Raw genomic sequence first — 20642 nt, 5'->3', positions numbered from 1 at the left:
TCAATATTAAAGAAACAAACAACCCAATCCAAAAATGGGCAGAAGACCTAAATAGCCATTTCTCCAAAGAAGACATACAGATGGCAAAGAAGCACATGAAAAGCTGCTCAACATCACTAATTATTAGAGAAATGCAAATCAAAACTACAATGAGGGGCTTCCCTGGTGGCGCAGTGGTTGGGAGTCCACCTGCCGATGCAGGGGACGTGGGTTCGTGCCCTGGTCCGGGAAGATCCCACATGCCATGGTGCGGCTAGGCCCATGAACCATGGCCGCTGAGCCTGCGCGTCTGGAGCCTGTGCTCCGCAGCGGGAGAGGCCACAACAGTGAGAGTCCCGCGTACCACAAAAAAAAAAAAAAAACTACAATGAGGTATCACCTCACACCAGTTAGAATGAGCATCATCAGAAAATGTACAAACAACGAATGCTGGAGAGGGTGCAGAGAAAAGGGAAACCTCTTGCACTATTGATGGGAATGTAAACTGATACGGCCACTATGGAGAACAGTAGGGAGCTTCCTTAAAAAACTAAAAACAGATTTACCATATGATCCAGCATCCCACTACTGGGCATATACCCAGAGAAAACCATATTACAAAAAGACACATGCACCCCAATGTTCATGGCAGCACTATTTACAATAGCCAGGTCATGGAAGCAACCTAAATGCCCAATGACAGACGAATGGATAAAAAAGTTGTGGTGTATATATATACAATGGAATATTACTCAGACATAAAAAAGGAACGAAATTGAGTCATTTGTTGAGATGTGGATGGATCTACAGACTGTCATACAGAGTGAAGTAAGTCAGGAAGAGCAAAACAAATATCATATATTAACGCATGTAGGTGGAACCTAGAAAAATGGTACAGATGAGCAGGGCAGAAGTTGAGATACAGATATAGAGAACAGACATATGGACACCAATGGGGGAAAACTGCATTGGGGTAGGGATGGTGGTGTGCTGAATTGGGCGATTGGGATTGACATGTATACACTGATGTGTATAAAATTGATGATTAATAAGAACCTGCAGTATAAAAAAACAAACAAAACAACTAATACTAAACTTTCATTGGGTTATTTGTATGGAAATATGTTAATATAAATGTTTCAGACATTACATGAAATTTCTAAAAATCTTATATGTTCTGGTATAATGTTATAAGTCATAATTCTAGTTATTACTTTAAAATGTATATCTCAGAAATAACTAAATTTCCTTGTCACTTGCATTATTATGAACTTTCATCAAATCTTTAACCATGGTCATTCTTAAGTCTTTTGTCATTCACAGACAGTTCTGGGTGTACTCTGAGGCTTTTGCAAAAATGTTCCTATAAAAGGGTTTCATCTTCAAGGAATTCATGGAAAAGACTCTGACAAGTACAGGTTTCTGGTAACTGACTATACTGCTGAACTGAATGAATAAGCATTTTCAGAACTCTAATGGAAAACTGATGAACTCATAAAAGTGCTAACAAAAGATCAACATGAAAAAAAAATTAATTACATGGGACTGAGTGAACTGATGAGGATGATTATAATTTTTGTGACTTTCTGTCTGAATTAAAAAAAAAAAAATCCCACAAGGACTCAGAGGCAAAAAATATACAAATCAATTTTCACTGCAAAGTAAAGGAGCTGTTACAGTGGAGGATTACTGGACTGAATGTCAATATTATGACATAGTATGAGTGTGTTTCGTGTTTGGTAATTACATTCATTGTTGTTTTTGTTGTGGTCATCCATTTACAATGCTTGGTGTCAGTCTATCTCTTGTAAAAATAAAATACATCGTGTGTGTGTCTGTGTGTGGGTGTGTGTGTGGGTGAAAAAATAATTATTTTAAAAAAAGAATCACACTGGGACTACTTTCTCACGCCATACACAAAAATAAATTCAAAATGGGTTAAAGACTTAAATGTAAGGCCTGAAACCATAAAACTTCTACAAGAAAACATGGGCAGTATGCTCTTTGGTCTTAATAGTATTTTTTTTTGGCTATGTCTCCTCAGGCAAGGGAAACAAATGCAAAAGTAAACAAATGGGACTACATCAAACTAAAAAGCTTTTGCACAGCAAAGGAAACGATCAACAAAACAAAAAGGCCACGTACTGAATGGGAGAAGATATTCGCAAATGATATAGCTGGTAAGGGGTTTATATCCAAAATATACAAAGAACTCACACAACCAAGATCAAAAAAACCAAACAGGGCTTCCCTGGTGGCACAGTGGTTGAGAGTCTGCCTGCCGATGCAGGGGACACAGGTTCATGCCCCGGTCAGGGAGGATCCCACATGCCGCGGAGCGGCTAGGCCCGTGAGCCATGGCTGCTGAGCCTGCACGTCCGGAGCCTGTGCTCGACAATGGGAGAGGCCACAGCAGTGAGAGGCCTGCGTACCGCAAAAAAAAAAACAAAAACCAAACAATCTGATTAAAAAATGGGCAGAGGATCTGAGGATCTGTTTTTCTAAAGAAGACATGCAGTTGGTGAACAGGCACATGAAAAGATGCTCAACATCACTAATGATCAGGGAAATACAAATCAAAACCACTATAGAGATAACACCTCACACCTGTCAGAATGGCTATTAACAAAAACACAACAAATGACAAGTATCGTCGACGATGTGTGGAAAAGGGAACCCTCATACACTATTGGTGGGAATGTAAATTGGTGCAGCCACTATGGAGAACAGTATGGAGAGTCCTCAAAAAATTACAAATAGAACTATCATAGGATCCAGCAATACCTCTCCTAGGTATTTATCCAAAGAAAATAAAAACACTAATTAGAAAAGCTATACACACCCCTATGCAGCATTATTTACAACAGCCAAGAAATGGATGCAACCCAAGTACCCATCAATAGATGAATGGATAAAGTTGTGGTACATGTATATAATGAAATATTACTCAGCCATAAAAGAGAATGAAATCTTGCCATTTATGACAATATGGATGGACCCACAGGATACTATACTAAGTGAAATAAGTCAGACAGAGAAAGACAAATATTGTGTGATTTCACTTTTATGTGGAATCTAAAGAACAAAACAAATGAACAAACTTAACAAAACAGAAACAGAGTTATTGATAGAGAGCAAAAAGATTACCAGAAGAGAGGGGACTGGGGGAGGAAGAAAGAAATAGGTGAGGGTGATTAAGAGGTACAACCTTACAGTTGCAAAATAAATGAGTCATGAGTATGAAATATATAGTGTGGGAAATACAGTTAATAACTAAGTAATATCTTTGTGGCAACGTAACTAGACTTATTATGGTAATCATTTTGAAATGTATATAAAACATCAGTATGTTGTGTAACAGAAACTAACACAGTGTTATAAATTATACTTCAAAAACAAATGAACATACAAACAAACTCACAAAAAAAGAGATCAGATTTGTAGTTACCAGAGGCAGGGGGTGGGGGGAGAGGGAACTGGATGAAGGCAGTCAAAAGGTACAATCTTCCAGTTATAAGGTAAATAAGTACTAGGGATGTAAGGTACAACATTATAAATATAATTAACACTGCTGTATGCCATATATGAAAGTTTCTAAGAAAGTAAATCCTAAGAGTTCTTATCACACACACAAAAAAATTTTTTCTATTTCTTAAATTCTGTACCTATGTGAGATGATGGATGTTCACTAAACTTATTGTGATTATCATTTCGTGATGTACATAAGTCAAATCATTATGCTGTACACTGTAAACTTATACAATGCTGTATGTCAATTATATCTCAATAAAATTGGAAGAAAAAAAAGAATATAAAATACAAATGTTACTCCACATTACCAGCACCCTTTTTTTGGAGGGGGAATGTTATGAGATGGATATAATTATTCTCTGGGGATTCCCTCTTGGACCTCCTCTTACCCGTTCCTGTAGAAGTTCCACAACCTGCTGGACACAGTCATTTACATCACAGGAGTCAGTTTTCAGCACCAATTCCGGGGCCTCTGGTTTTTCATATTCAGAATCAATCCCAGTGAAACCTATAAAAGGTAAAAGATAATAGAGGGAGTGGAAATTAAAATAGGTTTGTTTCCTCAGTGTAAGTCTCTGCTATGCTGAAGTTCATATTTATGCTGCCCCTTCTAAGTTACGGGGTTATAATATTGAAACTTCTTTCCTGGGAGAAGATTTCTAATTAAACTTTTGTTTCTTCTTTGAACACAAAACAGTCGATCCTTCTTATTCGCAGTAGTTCTCTTCAATAAGTTGCCACACATACAAAATTAGTGAATACTGAACCACTGCTTCTAGGAGAAGTGTGGGTTTGGTTTCCTGTGGGCCTCTAGTCACCAAATTTTTGTCAACCAATTAATATATTTGTTTTATGAGTGTTTCTGTTTAAAGACAGCTTATTTCATATATAGTGCTGATTCATTAACACCGAACTCATGGCCAACAGCACCAGAACTCATGTCTGAACAAAGCTTATCTAACACATGTATTTTCTCCACAAGGCAGGTCAGTCTTCCTGCCCTTGAGAACACTGGACAGTACTTCAGCACTGTGCCGGGGGGTCATTTTAAACAGCAAAATCACCAACAAAAAGAAAAAAAAAAGTTAAAACACATGGCACTAAACAGGCCATCAAAAGGACACTTCTTGGGCTTCCCTCGTGGCACAGTTGTTGAGAGTCCGCCTGCCCATGCAGGGGACATGGGTTCGTGCCCCGGTCCGGGAAGATCCCACATGCCGCGGAGCGGCTGGGCCCGTGAGCCATGGCCACTGAGCCTGCGCGTCCGGAGCCTGTGCTCCGCAACGGGAGAGGCCACAACAGTGAGAGGCCTGCGTACCAAAAAAACAAAACAAAACAGAAAAGGACACTTCTTTACAGTATGAGAGCTGATACACAAAAGCTTTGTTCAACTTCAGCTGGGAATGTATATTCCAGGTGACTAAAATTCTGCTGCTCTGTGTGTGTCTACAAGTGACAGCCAAAGTACTGTGGGTATATGGATGTGGGGTAACAAATTTTAGTGAGTAGGCACACTTGCAAATTTGGAATCTTCCAATAATGAAGATTGATGATATTTCTATCACCCTTCCTTTTTTCTGTTAAGTAAATGCCTACATTGCCTGTGAAGAAAACAGGAATGAATACCAAGTAATCCAGAGCATCCCATTTCTCCACGGGAACACAGGATATAGTGCCGAAACCCTGGGCAGAAAACCAAACTCGACAAGATTTTTTTCCCTCTCAGTGCAAAAACCAACGCCAAGCCAATCTGTCCATTATATTCACCAGGATTATCTACAGCCGAATTGAAGCTCTGCAGGGTTCTTCTGCCATCACATGAAGTGTTCAGGCAAGACAGATGAACTACTATTAGCTTAAGCAGAACGTAAGTAAGGAATCCTGTTATATCACCAAAAATGTTCCACAATCAAATGTAACCCATTTAGATATTAACCACTATTTAGATTTTCCCTATCTGTACATGTGCTACCGTGTAACTGCCTAGAAGAGAAAGAACGCATGATGTTAACCACAGAATGGGCCGGCTGAGCTGAAGATATGCTATTCCTATCTTTCATATTATTCCATACCTAAGTCATTCGAGATCTGTCTGCCTTGGAATGCCAAGTCATTCTTGGGTTAGAATGGTCAACATGAACTTAAAATCATTACTAAAAAGCTTTAAAATAAACACTACCAGTCTACAGCCCATCTATTTCTTTTTTTTTTTTTTCTATTTCATATTTTTAAGTATCACATGAAGTTCTGAACCCAAGAAGAAATTTTTGCATTACCAATGTTCCCGACAGTATTAGTGGTGAGTCACAGTAAAATACGTGGGGAAAAAACAAACCTGGTTAAAACACTAGTTCTTAAGCTCTGATTCTCAAATGTGGCTACACGCTGGAATCACTGGGTCCCACCCTTAAGAGATTCTGATTTCAATGGTCTGCGGTACAGCCTTGGCACTAGATCTTTTAAGTCCCATCAGATAATGCTTATGTGCAGCAAAGCTTTGAGGATCACTGTGTTAGAAGACTTGGTTTAACATTTTAAAAGCCCAGGAAGTCTCTTCCTAGTTAATTTAGCCCATAAGTGATTACAGTAAATGTATACTGTGAGAAAAACGTTTATATTTAAGTAAATAATAACTACTTGAGCGTTACTCATGAAAATAATCTAGGTATTTAAGAGTAGCTGACACAGGCATATATTTACAGTTTAGTAAATGTCATATAAAGGCCTATAAAAGCCTGAAGTCTGCTGAATGTATGCAATCTCACCTGTCCCTGAAATGTTTACCATCAAGGCTCCGAAATAGCATTGGTAGGAAACTTTTTAAGCACCATTCTTACAATGAGTAAATGATTTTGAAAACTGTCCAGTCAGGAACTCTAGAACCATGGCAAACCTAAAATAAATAAACGTGTGTACACACATGCACACAAGTATACATTAACCTAAGAACATTTTAACAATGTCTATTCAAAGGAGTTACGAAACACCTGGTAAACAAGTAAAACATAGAAAACTGAACTAATACAAGCACATTCCCAGATACAGAATGCAAACTGTAAGTGACTCAAGGTATTTTGGATTCAGTCTTATTATTCATCTTTGCATCCCCAGCACCAGATATAAACCTTGCAAATAGAAAGCATTGATCAAAGTGTTGAACATCCAATTTCCACTCCACCTTCTAATCCATTCGAGAAGCATTTACTGTGTGTGTGCACCAAGTATTATGCTTTGGGCCACGCTCTGTGCTAAATTCTAAAAATACAAAAATGGTAAAGATGTTGTCCTGGCTCACAGGGTGCTTACTCCAGCTGAGCAAACAAATCTACCTCCCTCACCAATCCATCCTTGCAAAAACAACAAAAGCAACTACAGTTAAAATAAGTAAAAGATTCAGACTTCAGGATCCTGGACACACTGTTCTGCTTCTCTTTGCAGAAGTGCACACTGGCCGTCAACAGAGAGAGGGTGACCTAGAAATTAAATGGATAAACTGTTTTCCCTCCTGTTGTCATATATTATTCAGGTCAGGCAGCCTATTCTCACTGAGTCAAGAAAGTACAGGCTTAATGGGTGAAACTTGAGTCTCCATGATGGCAAGACTGGATACGAGCCCTGCCCAAGGAACCAGATTCATCACGGCCAGTGGAACTTGCCCCAACTGCTAATGGGCTCCCAGGTCCAAACAGAAGAGCCCAGAATAACAAGCATTTTCCTTCCTGTTCCACCTTTTCCTTTCTAGGGCCAGAAGCTGGTGCTAAAATCTACACTTCCTAGAGCTCCTGGGAGCTCCTGGAGTCCGAGGCTATCACACTCCCTGCTGGGAAGGCAAACAAAAGTTAGGGGCATGAATTGATTCCAAACAATGCTGAACCTACGTGCCCTCTGTTACTGTTAATAATAATACCGGTAACAGACCAGGGCTAATGTCAAAGGATGTCTAAAAGATAAACAGAATGACTGGTATCAAGGGCGACAGCAGAACGGGTTCTAAATGTCTCTTTCTATGTCCAAATTTTCATCATAGTTGAAACTCTGGGAGCAGACCATAAAATCGAAAATACAAGCTGTATGTACTCTGATAAAATCACAGATATGTTAATTTAATCTACTGCAACAATCATACATAGAATGAATTTCAGACCATTCCAGGCACTATGATGTAAATAAGAATGAGACATTTTCCTTGCTCTCAAGATGCTTGTAATTCAGGCATTTTTCCCAGCAGCTATGGAATGTCCTACATCTTCACTGGAACAAAGAGAACAGAAGTGGCAGCAACTATCCGACTAATAGCCAATCTAATGCTAGGTACCTAATTATACCAAATAGGCTTCCCAAAGTCCCAATCCTCTAAAACTGCCTTGTGAGTAGGATTTCAACCTGATCGATGATACTGAGGGTACACGGTGCCAGGTACTACTGGTAGGCCTGAGAGATACAACAGTGTAACAAGACCTGCTTTCTCTTCTCAAGTAGCTCCAAGTTGTTTGAAAACTTCCATCTCTTAGAAAAGATTATCAGTCTCAGATACGGTAAGATGAAACATCTAAGGAAAGACAAACTGGGAAAACAATATTGCTTACCTTTAATTTCTCCAGCCCGTGCTTTTTTGTAGAGTCCTTTGACATCCCTCTGTTCACAAACATGCAGGGGAGCATCAACAAACACTTCAAAAAAAGGTAAACTTGCACCCTCATGAATTTGCCTTGCATTGTTGCGATCCTTAGAAAAAAGGCACATACAGAAACGTAATGAAGAGTGCTCATGTGAATCAAGGGTACTGTATTAATGTCAAGGACAAGTAAAAGTGCTTTTCAGCTGTGTTAGTGGAAAACAGACAAAGTTTAATTTATATTTTGAAAATATAAACTGAAAAAAAGTAAACCCAAGAAATTATTAGATTAACACACCCATTCTTCATTAAGGATTTTTTTAATTTATTTTTTTTTACATCTTTATTGGAGTATAATTGCTTTACAATGATGTGTTAGTTTCTGCTTTATAACAAAGTGAATCAGTTATACATATACATATGTACCCATATCCCCTCCCTCTTGCGTCTCCCTCCCTCCCACCCTCCCTATCCCACCCCTCTAGGGGGTCACAAAGCACCAAGCTGATCTCCCTGTGCTATGCGGCTGCTTCCCACTAGCTATCTATTTTACGTTTGGTAGTGTATATATGTCCATGCCACTCTCTCGCTTTGTCCCAGCTTACCCTTCCCCCTCCCCGGATCCTCAAAAGGTCTGCTATTCTGAGATACTGGCAAGTTCCAGGAGGGAGAACAATGGATGCCCCATTAAAACTTTCACCTAAATTTTACGAGGAAGCTGAGCCAAAGTCCAGCTTAAATGCAGATGTCAGTCATCAGGCCTCTCTCTTAACAACAGGCTCCACCTCAGCCTGAGCTAGCGTGAAAGTAACTTCACAAGGGATCCATTCAGAACCCCGAGGCTAGTTTATTCACTTGCCAAACACAAACCCCTGCAGCCGCTACACATCTCTAGCATTCCCAAAACTTCACTTTTCTGCATGGCTCCTAACCCCCAACTCTGCTAACACCTTCACTGCTCGGCCTCAACTCTCTCTGGAACACTGCTTCCTTTGTAAGTGAAACTCTTCTTCTTCCTGGTCTTAACTGAAACCAAGTTCTCCCTTGAGGATTCACTCATCTTCCTGTTCTCAAACGCAGGCTCCACGTTCATATTCTATAGACAAGGCAGCGCCACCATTTTCAAAGCCAGCCCCTGCACCTTCCTCCAGTCTATCCCCACACGGCTCATGTTATCATTTACCACCTTTCTTACGGCCCCTCAACCCATGCCTACTTCCACTCTTATCAGATGGCCACACTTCTCATTTCAAAAAGAAAATCCCCAGGGACTTCCCTGACAGTCCAGTGGTTAGGACTCCGTGCTTCCAGTGCAGGGGGCGTGGGTTCAATCCCTGGTCGGGGAACTAAGATCCCACATGCCGTGTAGCATGGCCAAAAAAAAGAAAGAAAGAAAAGAAAAGGAAATCCCCAGACACGAACGCTCTCAATCTCCCCTCTGCCATATAATTTACCTATATCCCCCACCTTTATCTCCTTCCCTCCTGCCGCTCCTCCCTTCACGGATTCAAAATCCCCTACTCTGCAATGGAATACTATTCAGCCATAAAAAAGAATGAGATTTTTGCCATTTGTAGTAACACGGATGGGCTTGGAGGGCATTATACTAAGTGAAATAAGTTTGACAGAGAAAGACAAATACTGTATGATATCACTTGTATGTGGAATCTAAACAAATACAACAGGACTTCCCTGGTGGTGCAGTGGTTAAGAATCCGCCTGCCAATGCAGGGTACACAGGTTCGAGCCCTGGTCTGGGAAGATCCCGCATGCCGTGGAGCAACTAAGCCCGTGCGCCACTACTACTGAGCCTGTGTTCTAGAGCCCGCAAGCCACAACTAATGAAGCCTGCGTGCCTAGAGCTCGTGCTCTGCAACAAGAGAAGCCACTGCAATGAGAAGCCCGCACACAGTAACGAAGAGTAGCCCCTACTCGTCGCAACTAGAGAAAGCCCACGCACGGCAATGAAGACCCAATGCAGCCAAAAATAATAAATAAAATAAATAAATTTTAAAAAGTACAACAAACTAGTGAATATAACAAAAAAGAAGCAGACTCACAGAGATGGAGAACAAACTAGTGGTTACCAGTAGGAGAGGGGGAAGGGGCAACATAGGGGTGGGGAGTCAGAGGTACAAACTATTAGGTGTAAGATGAGCTAAAGGATGTAGCGTACAACATGGCGAGTAGAGCCAATATTTTGTAATAACTGTAAATGGAAAGTAACTTTTAAAAATTGTACATAAGAAAAAAAAATCCCCTTCCTGCTAATGAACCTTGCTCAATCCATTATGGCTGCTGCATCTGGAATTTTCAACCTCCCCCTTCTCCACTGGCAACAAACAAGTAAAAGTCACTCTCTTCCATTAAAAAGAGATGAGCTAACAAATCATACAAAAATTCCCTCAATCCTGGCACTTTCCAGGCCATTCTGCCACATGTCATACTACTAACCCTGTGTACTGCAGTCATGCTACTCCCCGGTCGTTCCTATGCTCCCCTGCGGCACTGGTGTTGCCCACATTCTACCAGGAGACCACTGCTCACACTGCACAGTCCCTGAGCACTTTTCTCAACTGCTTTCACTGTGTAAACTACAGCATATAAACCAACACTCAAGCCTGAACTCTGACCTCTCCCGAAATTAAACACACCTTTCCAACTTCCTCCAAAATACACCCACCTGGAGATCTCCCAGGTACCTCAAACTTAACACGTCCAAAACTGAACCCACTCTCTTTTCTCCCAAGCTTGCATTCCCACCTATACTGCCCAAATCAAGGGATGACGACACTACTCACCCAGAATCCCCAGAGTTGTTCTGGTTTCTTCCCTTTGCCGTCCCACCCCCTGCATTTTGTCACAAAGTCCTTCAGATTTTACCTCTAGACATTACACTAACCCAGTCTGCACTTCTTCCCTAGCTCCTGGTTCAACCTCATTTTTCCTGCCTGGACAACACCCTTTTAATACGTCTGCTGGCTTCCAGCTTTGACCTGCTCAAAGCCACACTCTACACTGTCCCCAGGATGACAGAGGATGCAAATTCAACCACGTCACTAAACTCTTCAGAGACTGCCCAGCACCATCAGGGTAAAACCCAAGCTTCTCAGTGTGAATCGTCAGGCCTTCTCCACCTGGCCCCACCATTCTCAGTCTTGCACCTGATGTTCTATTGATAATTAACACCTGCCTGGTCTACCAGGCCGTTTGGGCCTAATGCCTTTGCCATCCCCCCTGCCAAAAACACTCCACCTCTCTCCTCTGGCTACAGCAATGTGTCCCCCACAGCACAGCTCCATGCTAAGTCCTCCAGGAAGCCTACCCTCATGTCCAGGCTGACTGAGGCCTCACTTCTGCTGGGTTCTCAGAGTACCCACCATATACCTCTGTCACAGATCTCATTCCAATATACTGAAATAATTTCAGTAGCTTTATAGCCTTAGTATCTGGCAGAGTGATTAAGTCGTGATCCTACTATTCCAACTGTCCTTTTAAATGAAGGTGTTCCCCAAGTTTCCATCTGTGACTCGCTTCTCATTCTATATACTCTTTTGTACACTCAACTTCATCAAGGTTTCAACGATAAAGTTAATGATTCCCCAATTTTTTTTTAAAATTTATTTTTGGCTGCACTGGGTCTTTGTTGCTGTGCGTGGGCTTTCTCTAGCTCGGGCGAGCGAGGGCTACTCTTCGTTGCGGTGCGCGGGCTTGTCATTGTGGTGGCTTCTCTTGTTGCGGAGCATGGGCTCTAGGTGCACAGGCTTCAGTAGTTGTGGCTTGCAGGCTCTAGAGCACAGGCTCAGTAGTTGTGGCGCATGGGCTCAGTTGCTCCGCCGCATGTGGGATCTTCCCCGACCAGGGTTCGAACCCGTGTCCTCTGCACTGGCAGGCGGATTCTTTAACCACTGCACCACCAGGGAAGCCCTTGATTCCCAAATCTTTATCTTAATTCTACACAACGTTCCTGAGCTCCAGAACCAATTTCCCAATGACCCAGTGGTCATCTTCACCTAGATACGCCACCAGCATTTCAAACCTAACCCAGCTAAAATCAAACAGTCATCTTCTCCCTTCCTACCCTATATTTTCTAACTCAATCATACCATCTTCTCTTCTGAAAGCACCATCCTTCATGTTCACCCCCAAATTCAGCAATCAACCCGGACACCACGTTCCACTGATGCTACAGGCTCAAGAGCCCTCAAATATGCCCCATCTTTTCTATTCCCATGGCCGATACCTCAATTCACTCCAAAAGCCTCCTGACTAGTCTCCTACCTCCAGACCCTCCCCATTCCAGGCCTTAAGGGTGACCTCACTAAAATACAAAGGCACCAGAGACACTATTCCCCAGTACAATCTCAAACTCTCGACCACCTGTGGGGCAAAGTCCCGAGCAGTCCGGAGTTCACCGTCAGACCTCTGCTAATCGCTCGAGCTTCATCTCCCCTCACGTTCATCCGGCAGAGCAGCCAAAACAACCTACAGTTCCCCAAAGACCTAAGTCCCTCACATTTCCATGCTTTTGCAAATCCTGTAGCATCTCCTCTGTGAAACAGTTTTCTCCTGCGAGAAAACTGACTCATCTTTCATGACGCATTTCAAGCAGCACTTCCTCTGCGAATCTTCCACAGCACCTTTATATACATGTACCTAATCACTTGCCTCACGATACTGCAACTGTTCGCATCTCTATGCTCCCACTACCTACTGACTCCTCAAGGATAAGAACTATCAGGTTTATTTTTACAACCAAGATGCCCAAGGTTAGTGGTGACAGAGAATACACATATCCTATAATATATGATTTGGTCCAAATATTATCATGAATTTTTTTTTTTTTTTTTTTTTTTTTGCGGTACGCAGGCCTCTCACTGTTGTGGCCTCTCCCGTTGCGGAGCACAGGCTCCGGACACGCAGGCTCAGCGGCCATGGCTCATGGGTCCAGCCGCTCTGCGGCATGTGGGATCTTCCCAGACCGGGGCACGAACCTGTGTCCCCTGCATCGGCAGGCAGACTCTCAACCACTGCGCCAGCAGGGAAGCCCTATCATGAATTTTGACATGACCTAAGCATAGTCCGAACCTCATTTTCATTCTTAGTGCTTTTGGGGGTGAGATCAAGAAAAGTGTTGCTCCGTGTTATGGAAACAAGGGAGCCAAAAAAACAGATCAGCGTATACTTTTCGATACCCAGGTCTCAGCTGGTCGCTCTCCAAATTAGGTGTTACTAACTTTCTCTTTTTCCAAGAGTTGCAGAGCTTCCCAGAAAGTGCAAGAAAATCACTGTTACTATATTACTATGAAAACTGTTTATATCCTAGAATTCAGGAACTCTAACAACTCTCATACACTTCATTATTCAGGATACCTTAAACTGACATATTGACACCGATCCCAGGGTTTCAGGAAAATGAAAAGTACCTAGTCCTCAAAGAACCTTTTAGGACTCCTGCCATGAGTGAACCTGTATGATTAACAGTCAGTCTCACACTTATCTATAACCCTTACCGCTCAAATTTAGTTTTTGTTTTAAAAAAAAGTCTAAGTAACCAGACAGATTTATGATACAGTACTAGAATTGCACTATTATTTACTACACTTACTGAATATTTATTACACATCAGGCACTATGCTGAAAGCTGTGAATGCACGATTTACCTAATCCTCAGAGCAACCCTACGAGGTAGGTATTATCTGAGCTTGGAAGGTTAAGCAAATCGGCCAAGGTCCTAACAGTAACTGGCAGAGCCGAGATTTCAGTCTCCTGTTTCTGGCTTCAAAGCCGCTGTGTTTAACTACTACACTAACTCACCTGTTCTTTCATATCTGGGCTTCCTAAGGGCTATGCTACCATTTAACAAACACTAAATATCTACCGTGTTCCAGGATCTGGGCTTGGCATCAAGATTATAAGGATAAATCAGAGGTAGTCCCAGCCTTCAAAGAGCCAGTGGGGTTTAGAGACAGCAGAGCACAGTGGGCAAGAGCACAGGTTCCACTGACACTGTCTGGGTGCAAATCCTTGCTCTGCCACGTAGAGTGTGTGAGGTGGGGTGATTGACACCTGTTTCCTCACCTCCACCCTCCTCACTGGGTGATGAGAACTAAGTGAGCTAATTCACATAAAAGCACTTTAAAACCGTTACCAGTACACAGTAAAGTGTTCAATCAACGTTAGCTGCTATTATTATCATTATTATTATTATTACTGCTGCTATCAGCACCACCAACCAAAGAACCGGTATTTATAATAAAACAATGTGCTATGGTACAATAACAAGGGCACCAAAGACAGGTACCCAACAAAGCCTGAGAGACTTAGGAGGAAGAAATACCCAACCTGAGTCTCAGAGCATGAACAGGTGTCAACTGATGCTGAGGGGAGGCTAAGAGGAAGGAGAAGAGGGCCTTCGAGGCAGAGGGAAACAAAATTCTCGTGGTAAGAAACAATGTGATTTTTTTCAGAGAAATACAAAAAAGTGAATTAGTGCTCTATGGTCTCTAAAATAAGAAAGAGTGTGATGAAAGATGAAACTCAAGGATTGTGAGCAAAGAAGCCACGACAGGACACGTGTTAAGAAACCTAAGATTCTCCCTGGTGTTTGACACATGTTGAGTATTTATTATAGGATTTTTGAACTGAAAAGTCAAACTTGAAATAATTTGGCCATTGACTTGTTCAACAACTTTGATTATACTTTTGAGGGGGGCGGTGGGTGTGTGGGTTATAGCAAGCTTTTCAAAAATGAATTTACTCAGGAAGTTGCGGCACAAAAATGTTGTAGGTTAATTGTTTTAATTTGGACTTAGCCTCAAAGTACATGTCAGTGTTTAAATTATTCACTTTGCCTGACACCATACTCTCAATACATGTAATTAGAACAGCAATGGCGCAAAAGCCACATACCTGAGTATAAGGTGATATAAAACTTGTGATGCATACTAAGCCAGCATCTGCAAACAACTTAGCAACTTCTGCGATGCGTCGAACATTCTCTTCTCTGTCTTCAGGACTAAAGCCAAGATTTTTATTGAGACCTTGACGAATGTTGTCACCATCCAAAGTGTAGCATGGAATACCATGGCAAACCAAGTACTCCTCCAAAGCCATGCTTACTGTGGTCTTTCCTGCTCCCGATAAGCCTAGAAGTGAACAGTCCAAACAGATTCCATATATAAAGTTAGGGGGATAAATAATAAAGAATTTTAACCACAGGCTTAATTATATTCGTTATTCAGAGCAGTCTCTTAGCAACATTCTTGTCTAATGTTTCTCTGTAAAATTTTACTACATCTTAGCTAGAAAAAACATCTGTAGTTTAAATATAATAAGCATTTATCTTTTTAGTAACTTCTGTCTAACCCCAAAGGTATCCTAGAAATCACCGAGCTACAAAGGCTTAACCAATTTTAATATTACACATGGCTGGGTAGATATTCACTTTGTCCTCTTGTTACCACTATTCTAAAGCTGCATGCCAATTTTAAAAGAAAGTTGTATGACCAAATTATTTCTGGTGAGGGAAGAAAAAGAAAGGACAAAAGTAAGTGAAATAAATACTAGAAAGTTACCTCTATATCCCAGGATCAACACCTCCCAAAGGCAACCATGATAAAAGCACCTGGGAATCCAATTTATAATATAATTAACCTTAAAAGAATATCCTCATTTCACCTTCCTCTACCAATGTTTAGTCACTAAACGATGAGGAATAAAGGAAAAGGAAAGAGTACATTTATGCACTAATACTTGCCACCTTGGTGAGTGTATCAGAATTCACAACTAAGACAGGTACTTCCCTGGTGGTCCAGTGGCTAAAACTCTGCACTCCCAATGCAGGGGGCCCAGGTTCAATCCCTGGTCAGGGAACTAGAGCCCACATGCCACAACTAAGAGTTCGCATGCCGCAACTAAAGATCCCACATGCCACGACGAAGATCCCGCGTGCCGCAACTAAGACCCAACGCAGCCAGATATATAAATACACAGATAGGTATTTCAAAAAAAAAATTAAGATAGTTATGAGACAAGAGATAAAACACTGAAACCTAATGTACTGATACTTTGACATGCTAGTATAGAGGGCTAACTGAAAAATCAATTTTAAAAAGGATGATATGTTAAGAGGATCAATATAGTGTTATATGGTTTCTACATTAAAAATGTATATTAACGTGAGTACAGCAGGTAGTATTTTCCAAAGATTGACTGAAAGCTTGTTTACAATGTGACACTGCCACTGTCACACCCAGAGGCAGAGTATTTCTCAGCCCTTGAATCTGGGCTGGACTTAGGAGTCGCCTGTAGCCGAAACAATATAGTGAAAATGATGAACATGACTTCCAAGACTGTCAGAAAAGGCTCTTCAGCTTCTCTTTGGCTATTTAACTGTGGAGAAGCCAGCTGTCAAATACTCTGAGACCACCGTGCTAGAGAAATCACAAGTAGGTGTTCCTGTCGATAGCTTTAGCCAGCTAAGCTCCCAGCTGACCAGCAGCGTCCACTGGGGAGTCACTGTGGACACCCAGCCAGTTGTGGCTTTAGATGACTGGAGCCCAAGCCAGCATGACTGCAACCAAGCAAGACCCAGGGGGGAACCGCCCAGCAGAGCACTCCTGAATTCCTTACCCACAAAACAGTGAGCAAGTTAAAATGGTTGTTTCACACCACTAGGTTTTGGGTAACTTGTTACATAGCAACAATGACTGAACAAAGAGATGGATGTTGGGGGGACTAGGTTTTTCTGTTCTTTGTTATTGTTGTTTTTAACTACCAGTTGAACACTAGGAATCAGGGGGAAAAAACACTGAAAACATCAGCTTCTTATACACCAAAGACAACCTAATCAACTATACTCCAATATAAAATAAAAATTAAAAAAAAACACAGATAACCTGAACTACAATTAAAGTGTCTGTTTATACATACGTGTGTACATGTACGTATTTTATGTATATATTTAATTTGAAACAAAGAACAGACACTGCTGAAAACTGAACTAATGACACAGAAAATTTCACTGAGATGATTATAGTGAACGTAGACAAAAAGGCTAGGATATCAAAGTGGTTAGAGAAAATTAATAGATAACGCAAGACAGATAATCCAAAACTAAGATAAAGAAAACTGGTATACCAAAGAGAAACCAAATGTACTAGATTGAAGAGCGTCCTCCCCAAAATTCACATACAGCTGGAACCTCAGAATGTGACCTTATTTGGAAACAGGGTCTCTGTGCATGTAATTAGTTAAATTAAAATGAGGTCACACAGGACTCCGGTGGGCACTAAATCCAGTGACTGAAATCTTTATAACAAGGCCATCTGAAGGCGAAAGCAGAGACTGGAGTGGTACCCATACAAGCCAAGGAATGCTAAGGATTGCCAGCAGAACCAGACGCTAGGAGAGAGGCATGGAACAGATTCTTCCCCAGAGCTGACAGAAGGAACCATCCTTGATTTCAGGTTCCCAAACTGTGAGAGAATAAACTTCTGTTGTTTGAAGCCACTCGGTTTGTAGTGATTTGTTACAGTGGCCCTGGGAAACTCATATACCAATCAATGTAAAAATACAAAACCAGAAAGTTTATCCGAAATAAGATGTAAGAAAAAACAGTGTTCCAAGAAAATGACATACAAACCACTCCATACCTGGACAGATCTGGTTAAGCTACTGAATTGCAAGAAAAAGAAAGAAATCATGACTTCCGTTTCCAACAATATCAAAAAAAAAAAGTGAAGGCTATAAATTTGACAACATAATTAACAACCTTGATCTGATGGACGTATATAGAATATTGCCCACATCAGGGGAACACATTTTCTTTACAAATACACATTTATGAAACTGATTACATCCTACACTGTAAAGCAAGTACCAAAAAAATCTGATAAAAGTATTTATAAGCATCATTAGTGGTAAAATAAATGGAATATACCATGTTTAAGAAAAGGAGTACCCAATATTCTAAAGATCAATTTCCTCCCAAATTGACCTTTAGATACAATGTAATCCCAAATCAAATCCCAACTGGATTTTGGTGGAATTAGTTAAACCTATTACAAAATTTATACAATACAAAGAGCCAAAAAAAAAAAAAAAAAACAGTCAAGACATTCCTAATGAAGAAGGTAAGAGGATTTACTCCACTAGATTTCAAGACTCTACAAATATATAGTAATTAAGACAGTGTGGCAGTAACAGAGCAATAGGTAAGTATACCAGTGGAATAGATCAGAGCTCCCAGAAACAAATCCACACATAAGTGGAAACCTGATCTATGACAGCTGGCACAGCAGATCAGAGAAAAAGGATACCCTCATCTTGGGACAACTGATTATCCGTATGGAAAGAAAAGAAAATGGATCCGCCCCTCACACTACACACAAAAACCAATTGCAGAAGGAAAAGGGCCTAAACGAGAAAAGCAAAACTTCCGAAAGAAAATATACGAAAAGAAGTAATTCTTCAGGCATGCAGATGAAAAAAGGAAAGCTCCTTAGAAGAAGAAAAAAAAATTGGATTAGTCACCACATTTAATAGAAGAAATGTCTGCCTCTTATGACAACTTGGCTGGGTGAAATATATATTTGGTTCATACTTTCTTTGTCCTGGAATTCTTAAAACATTACTCCAACACAAAAACTCAGGGAATTCAGAATCCAACGGAAAGCCATCTTATAAAAACCACTGAACAAAAAAATACAGACCATAAAAACCTGACTCAAAGAAAGAGCTCATGAGTGGGCATGCCATAATAAAAGAACTGATGGGAAGGTGATAAGGTTGAATCAATTGACTTACAGAACTCAAATACAAACACCTATGGAAATTTAAGATTTGGAACAGAATGTGTCACAAGCCTAGACAATATAAATATAACAATTTAACATCAATCTAGACTTAAGAATGAGGAGATGGGAAGAACTCAAAAATGCTCTCTTCTTTCATACAGAAATACACAGACCTATCTACAGTTGAAATTCTCAATTTATAAAAACAGAAAATGGGAATGCTGTTTTTTTGGCAATCAGCAAAAGTTTTAAGGATGGGTAATATCCATGTTGACAAAGACACTGGAAAATGGACCCTCATCCACCTCTGGAAAATAAATAGGTATAAATTTTAGTGGGTTGTATGGCTGTCGGCATAACTGATGCCAACTTGGCGCTTCTCTGTCATCAAGGCTTTGTAGTTAACAGATTAATGTTCGTTAGGTCCAGGTGGCCTCTATGCTCTGTTAGTCCCCAAACAATGATGAAGACCTTTGCTAATATATTCCTGGTGCCCAGAAGAATAGTTACCCATTCATAAATCCTGACTTGGGAATACACTTCCTGTTTCCAAGCACGTACCCCCGTACACTAGGTTAACTATGAAATTGTCCCAGTGGCCCCTCAGCAGCGCAGAGTGCAGCGGTGAATGTTTCCAGATCACTGTTTGCCAGCTCCCACCCTGTGAATAAGTTACCCTATAACATAAACTGATCCACTGATTATATGAAGCTGCCTGCCTTGCTTTTCAGTCTCAAGGTTCCTTCTCAATTCAGTGGACACTTTTCATTCCCTCTGTCCTCCAGCATGGGTAAATTGGCGAGATGCAACAAAATTTTATTTAAAACTCCTAGAAGTGAAAAAAGATCCATCATTTTTAAAACCACCTCCAAAACCTGGATCAATTTACCCTCTCAAAGAGAGATTCTGGGAAAATCAACACAAGAATCAATCAGAAGCCAAAGCAAAAGAAGAATCATTAGAAACTGATTGTGTGAAATTCTTTACCACTCATTCTTTCTCTTCATATGGTCTACATTATTAGCATCTTGAAGGCAGAATCCAGGTCCTATTTGCATGCAGAATTTTATAGAATGTACGGTAGTTACCAACTAGAAAGTAGTTTTAAGCTGCATTCTGATTTTTCCTCTTTAACAGCAATTTTGTAAAGAACAAAAGGAATCACCAAAAGAAAATATGTTATTATTAAGCAACTTTGTCAGTTACATATTATGGTGCTCCAGATACAAGAACAGAGCTCAAAATGTAAGTATCCTTACTCCTGGCTCAAGGCTGTCTATACCACTGCTTTCAAAACAGACTGGCTTGTCTCTCCAGACCATACCTGTTAGCCAAACCGTGCAACCACGAAAGCCACCTCTGGTCCCCACCACCTGACCTCTCTTGTTCCTGCTGACGTGGTGAGCTTGATAGGTGACATTAGTGGCCCTCTGCATCCCCTGGAAAAAAGAAAAAAAAAGAAAGAATTCTGGTTTACCTGAGTCCCTTAAAAGGTAAACATATATTCCTTGCAAACATACAGTAACTGCCCTATGTAACATGCCAAAAGAAAGGAAAAAGGTGAAAACTAACAGCTTTTTCTTTCTTTAGAGTACCTGGCACGGTGTTCAGTTCTTTACAAACACCAATTAATTCGTCTGCAAAGCCCCTCAAGGATGCACAAACTCCTACTACTGTGGTTTTCCAGATGAAGGTGTTAAACCTGAGGAAAGTTAAAT

The 20642-nt window shown here is 40.8% G+C and overlaps 1 protein-coding gene across 2 annotated transcripts in view; it reads right to left on the bottom strand.

Annotated features, from left to right (window-relative positions):
* Positions 1-20642, bottom strand: part of PAPSS1 (3'-phosphoadenosine 5'-phosphosulfate synthase 1) — a 108908-nt gene that overhangs the window by 75400 nt on the left and 12866 nt on the right. For both annotated transcript variants that reach the window (XM_030864114.3, XM_030864118.2), the window contains exons 2-5: positions 20249-20363; positions 15038-15273; positions 8097-8235; positions 3900-4018 (exon numbers count right to left, since the gene is read on the bottom strand). In XM_030864114.3, the coding sequence (XP_030719974.1) occupies positions 3900-4018; positions 8097-8235; positions 15038-15273; positions 20249-20363 (609 nt within the window). The remainder of the gene's footprint in view (positions 1-3899; positions 4019-8096; positions 8236-15037; positions 15274-20248; positions 20364-20642) is intronic.

Source organism: Globicephala melas, chromosome 5, assembly GCF_963455315.2.
Source record: "Globicephala melas chromosome 5, mGloMel1.2, whole genome shotgun sequence".
In the NCBI taxonomy this organism is placed as follows: Eukaryota; Metazoa; Chordata; class Mammalia; order Artiodactyla; family Delphinidae; genus Globicephala; species Globicephala melas.
This window is presented reverse-complemented; position numbering and strand designations above follow the sequence as displayed.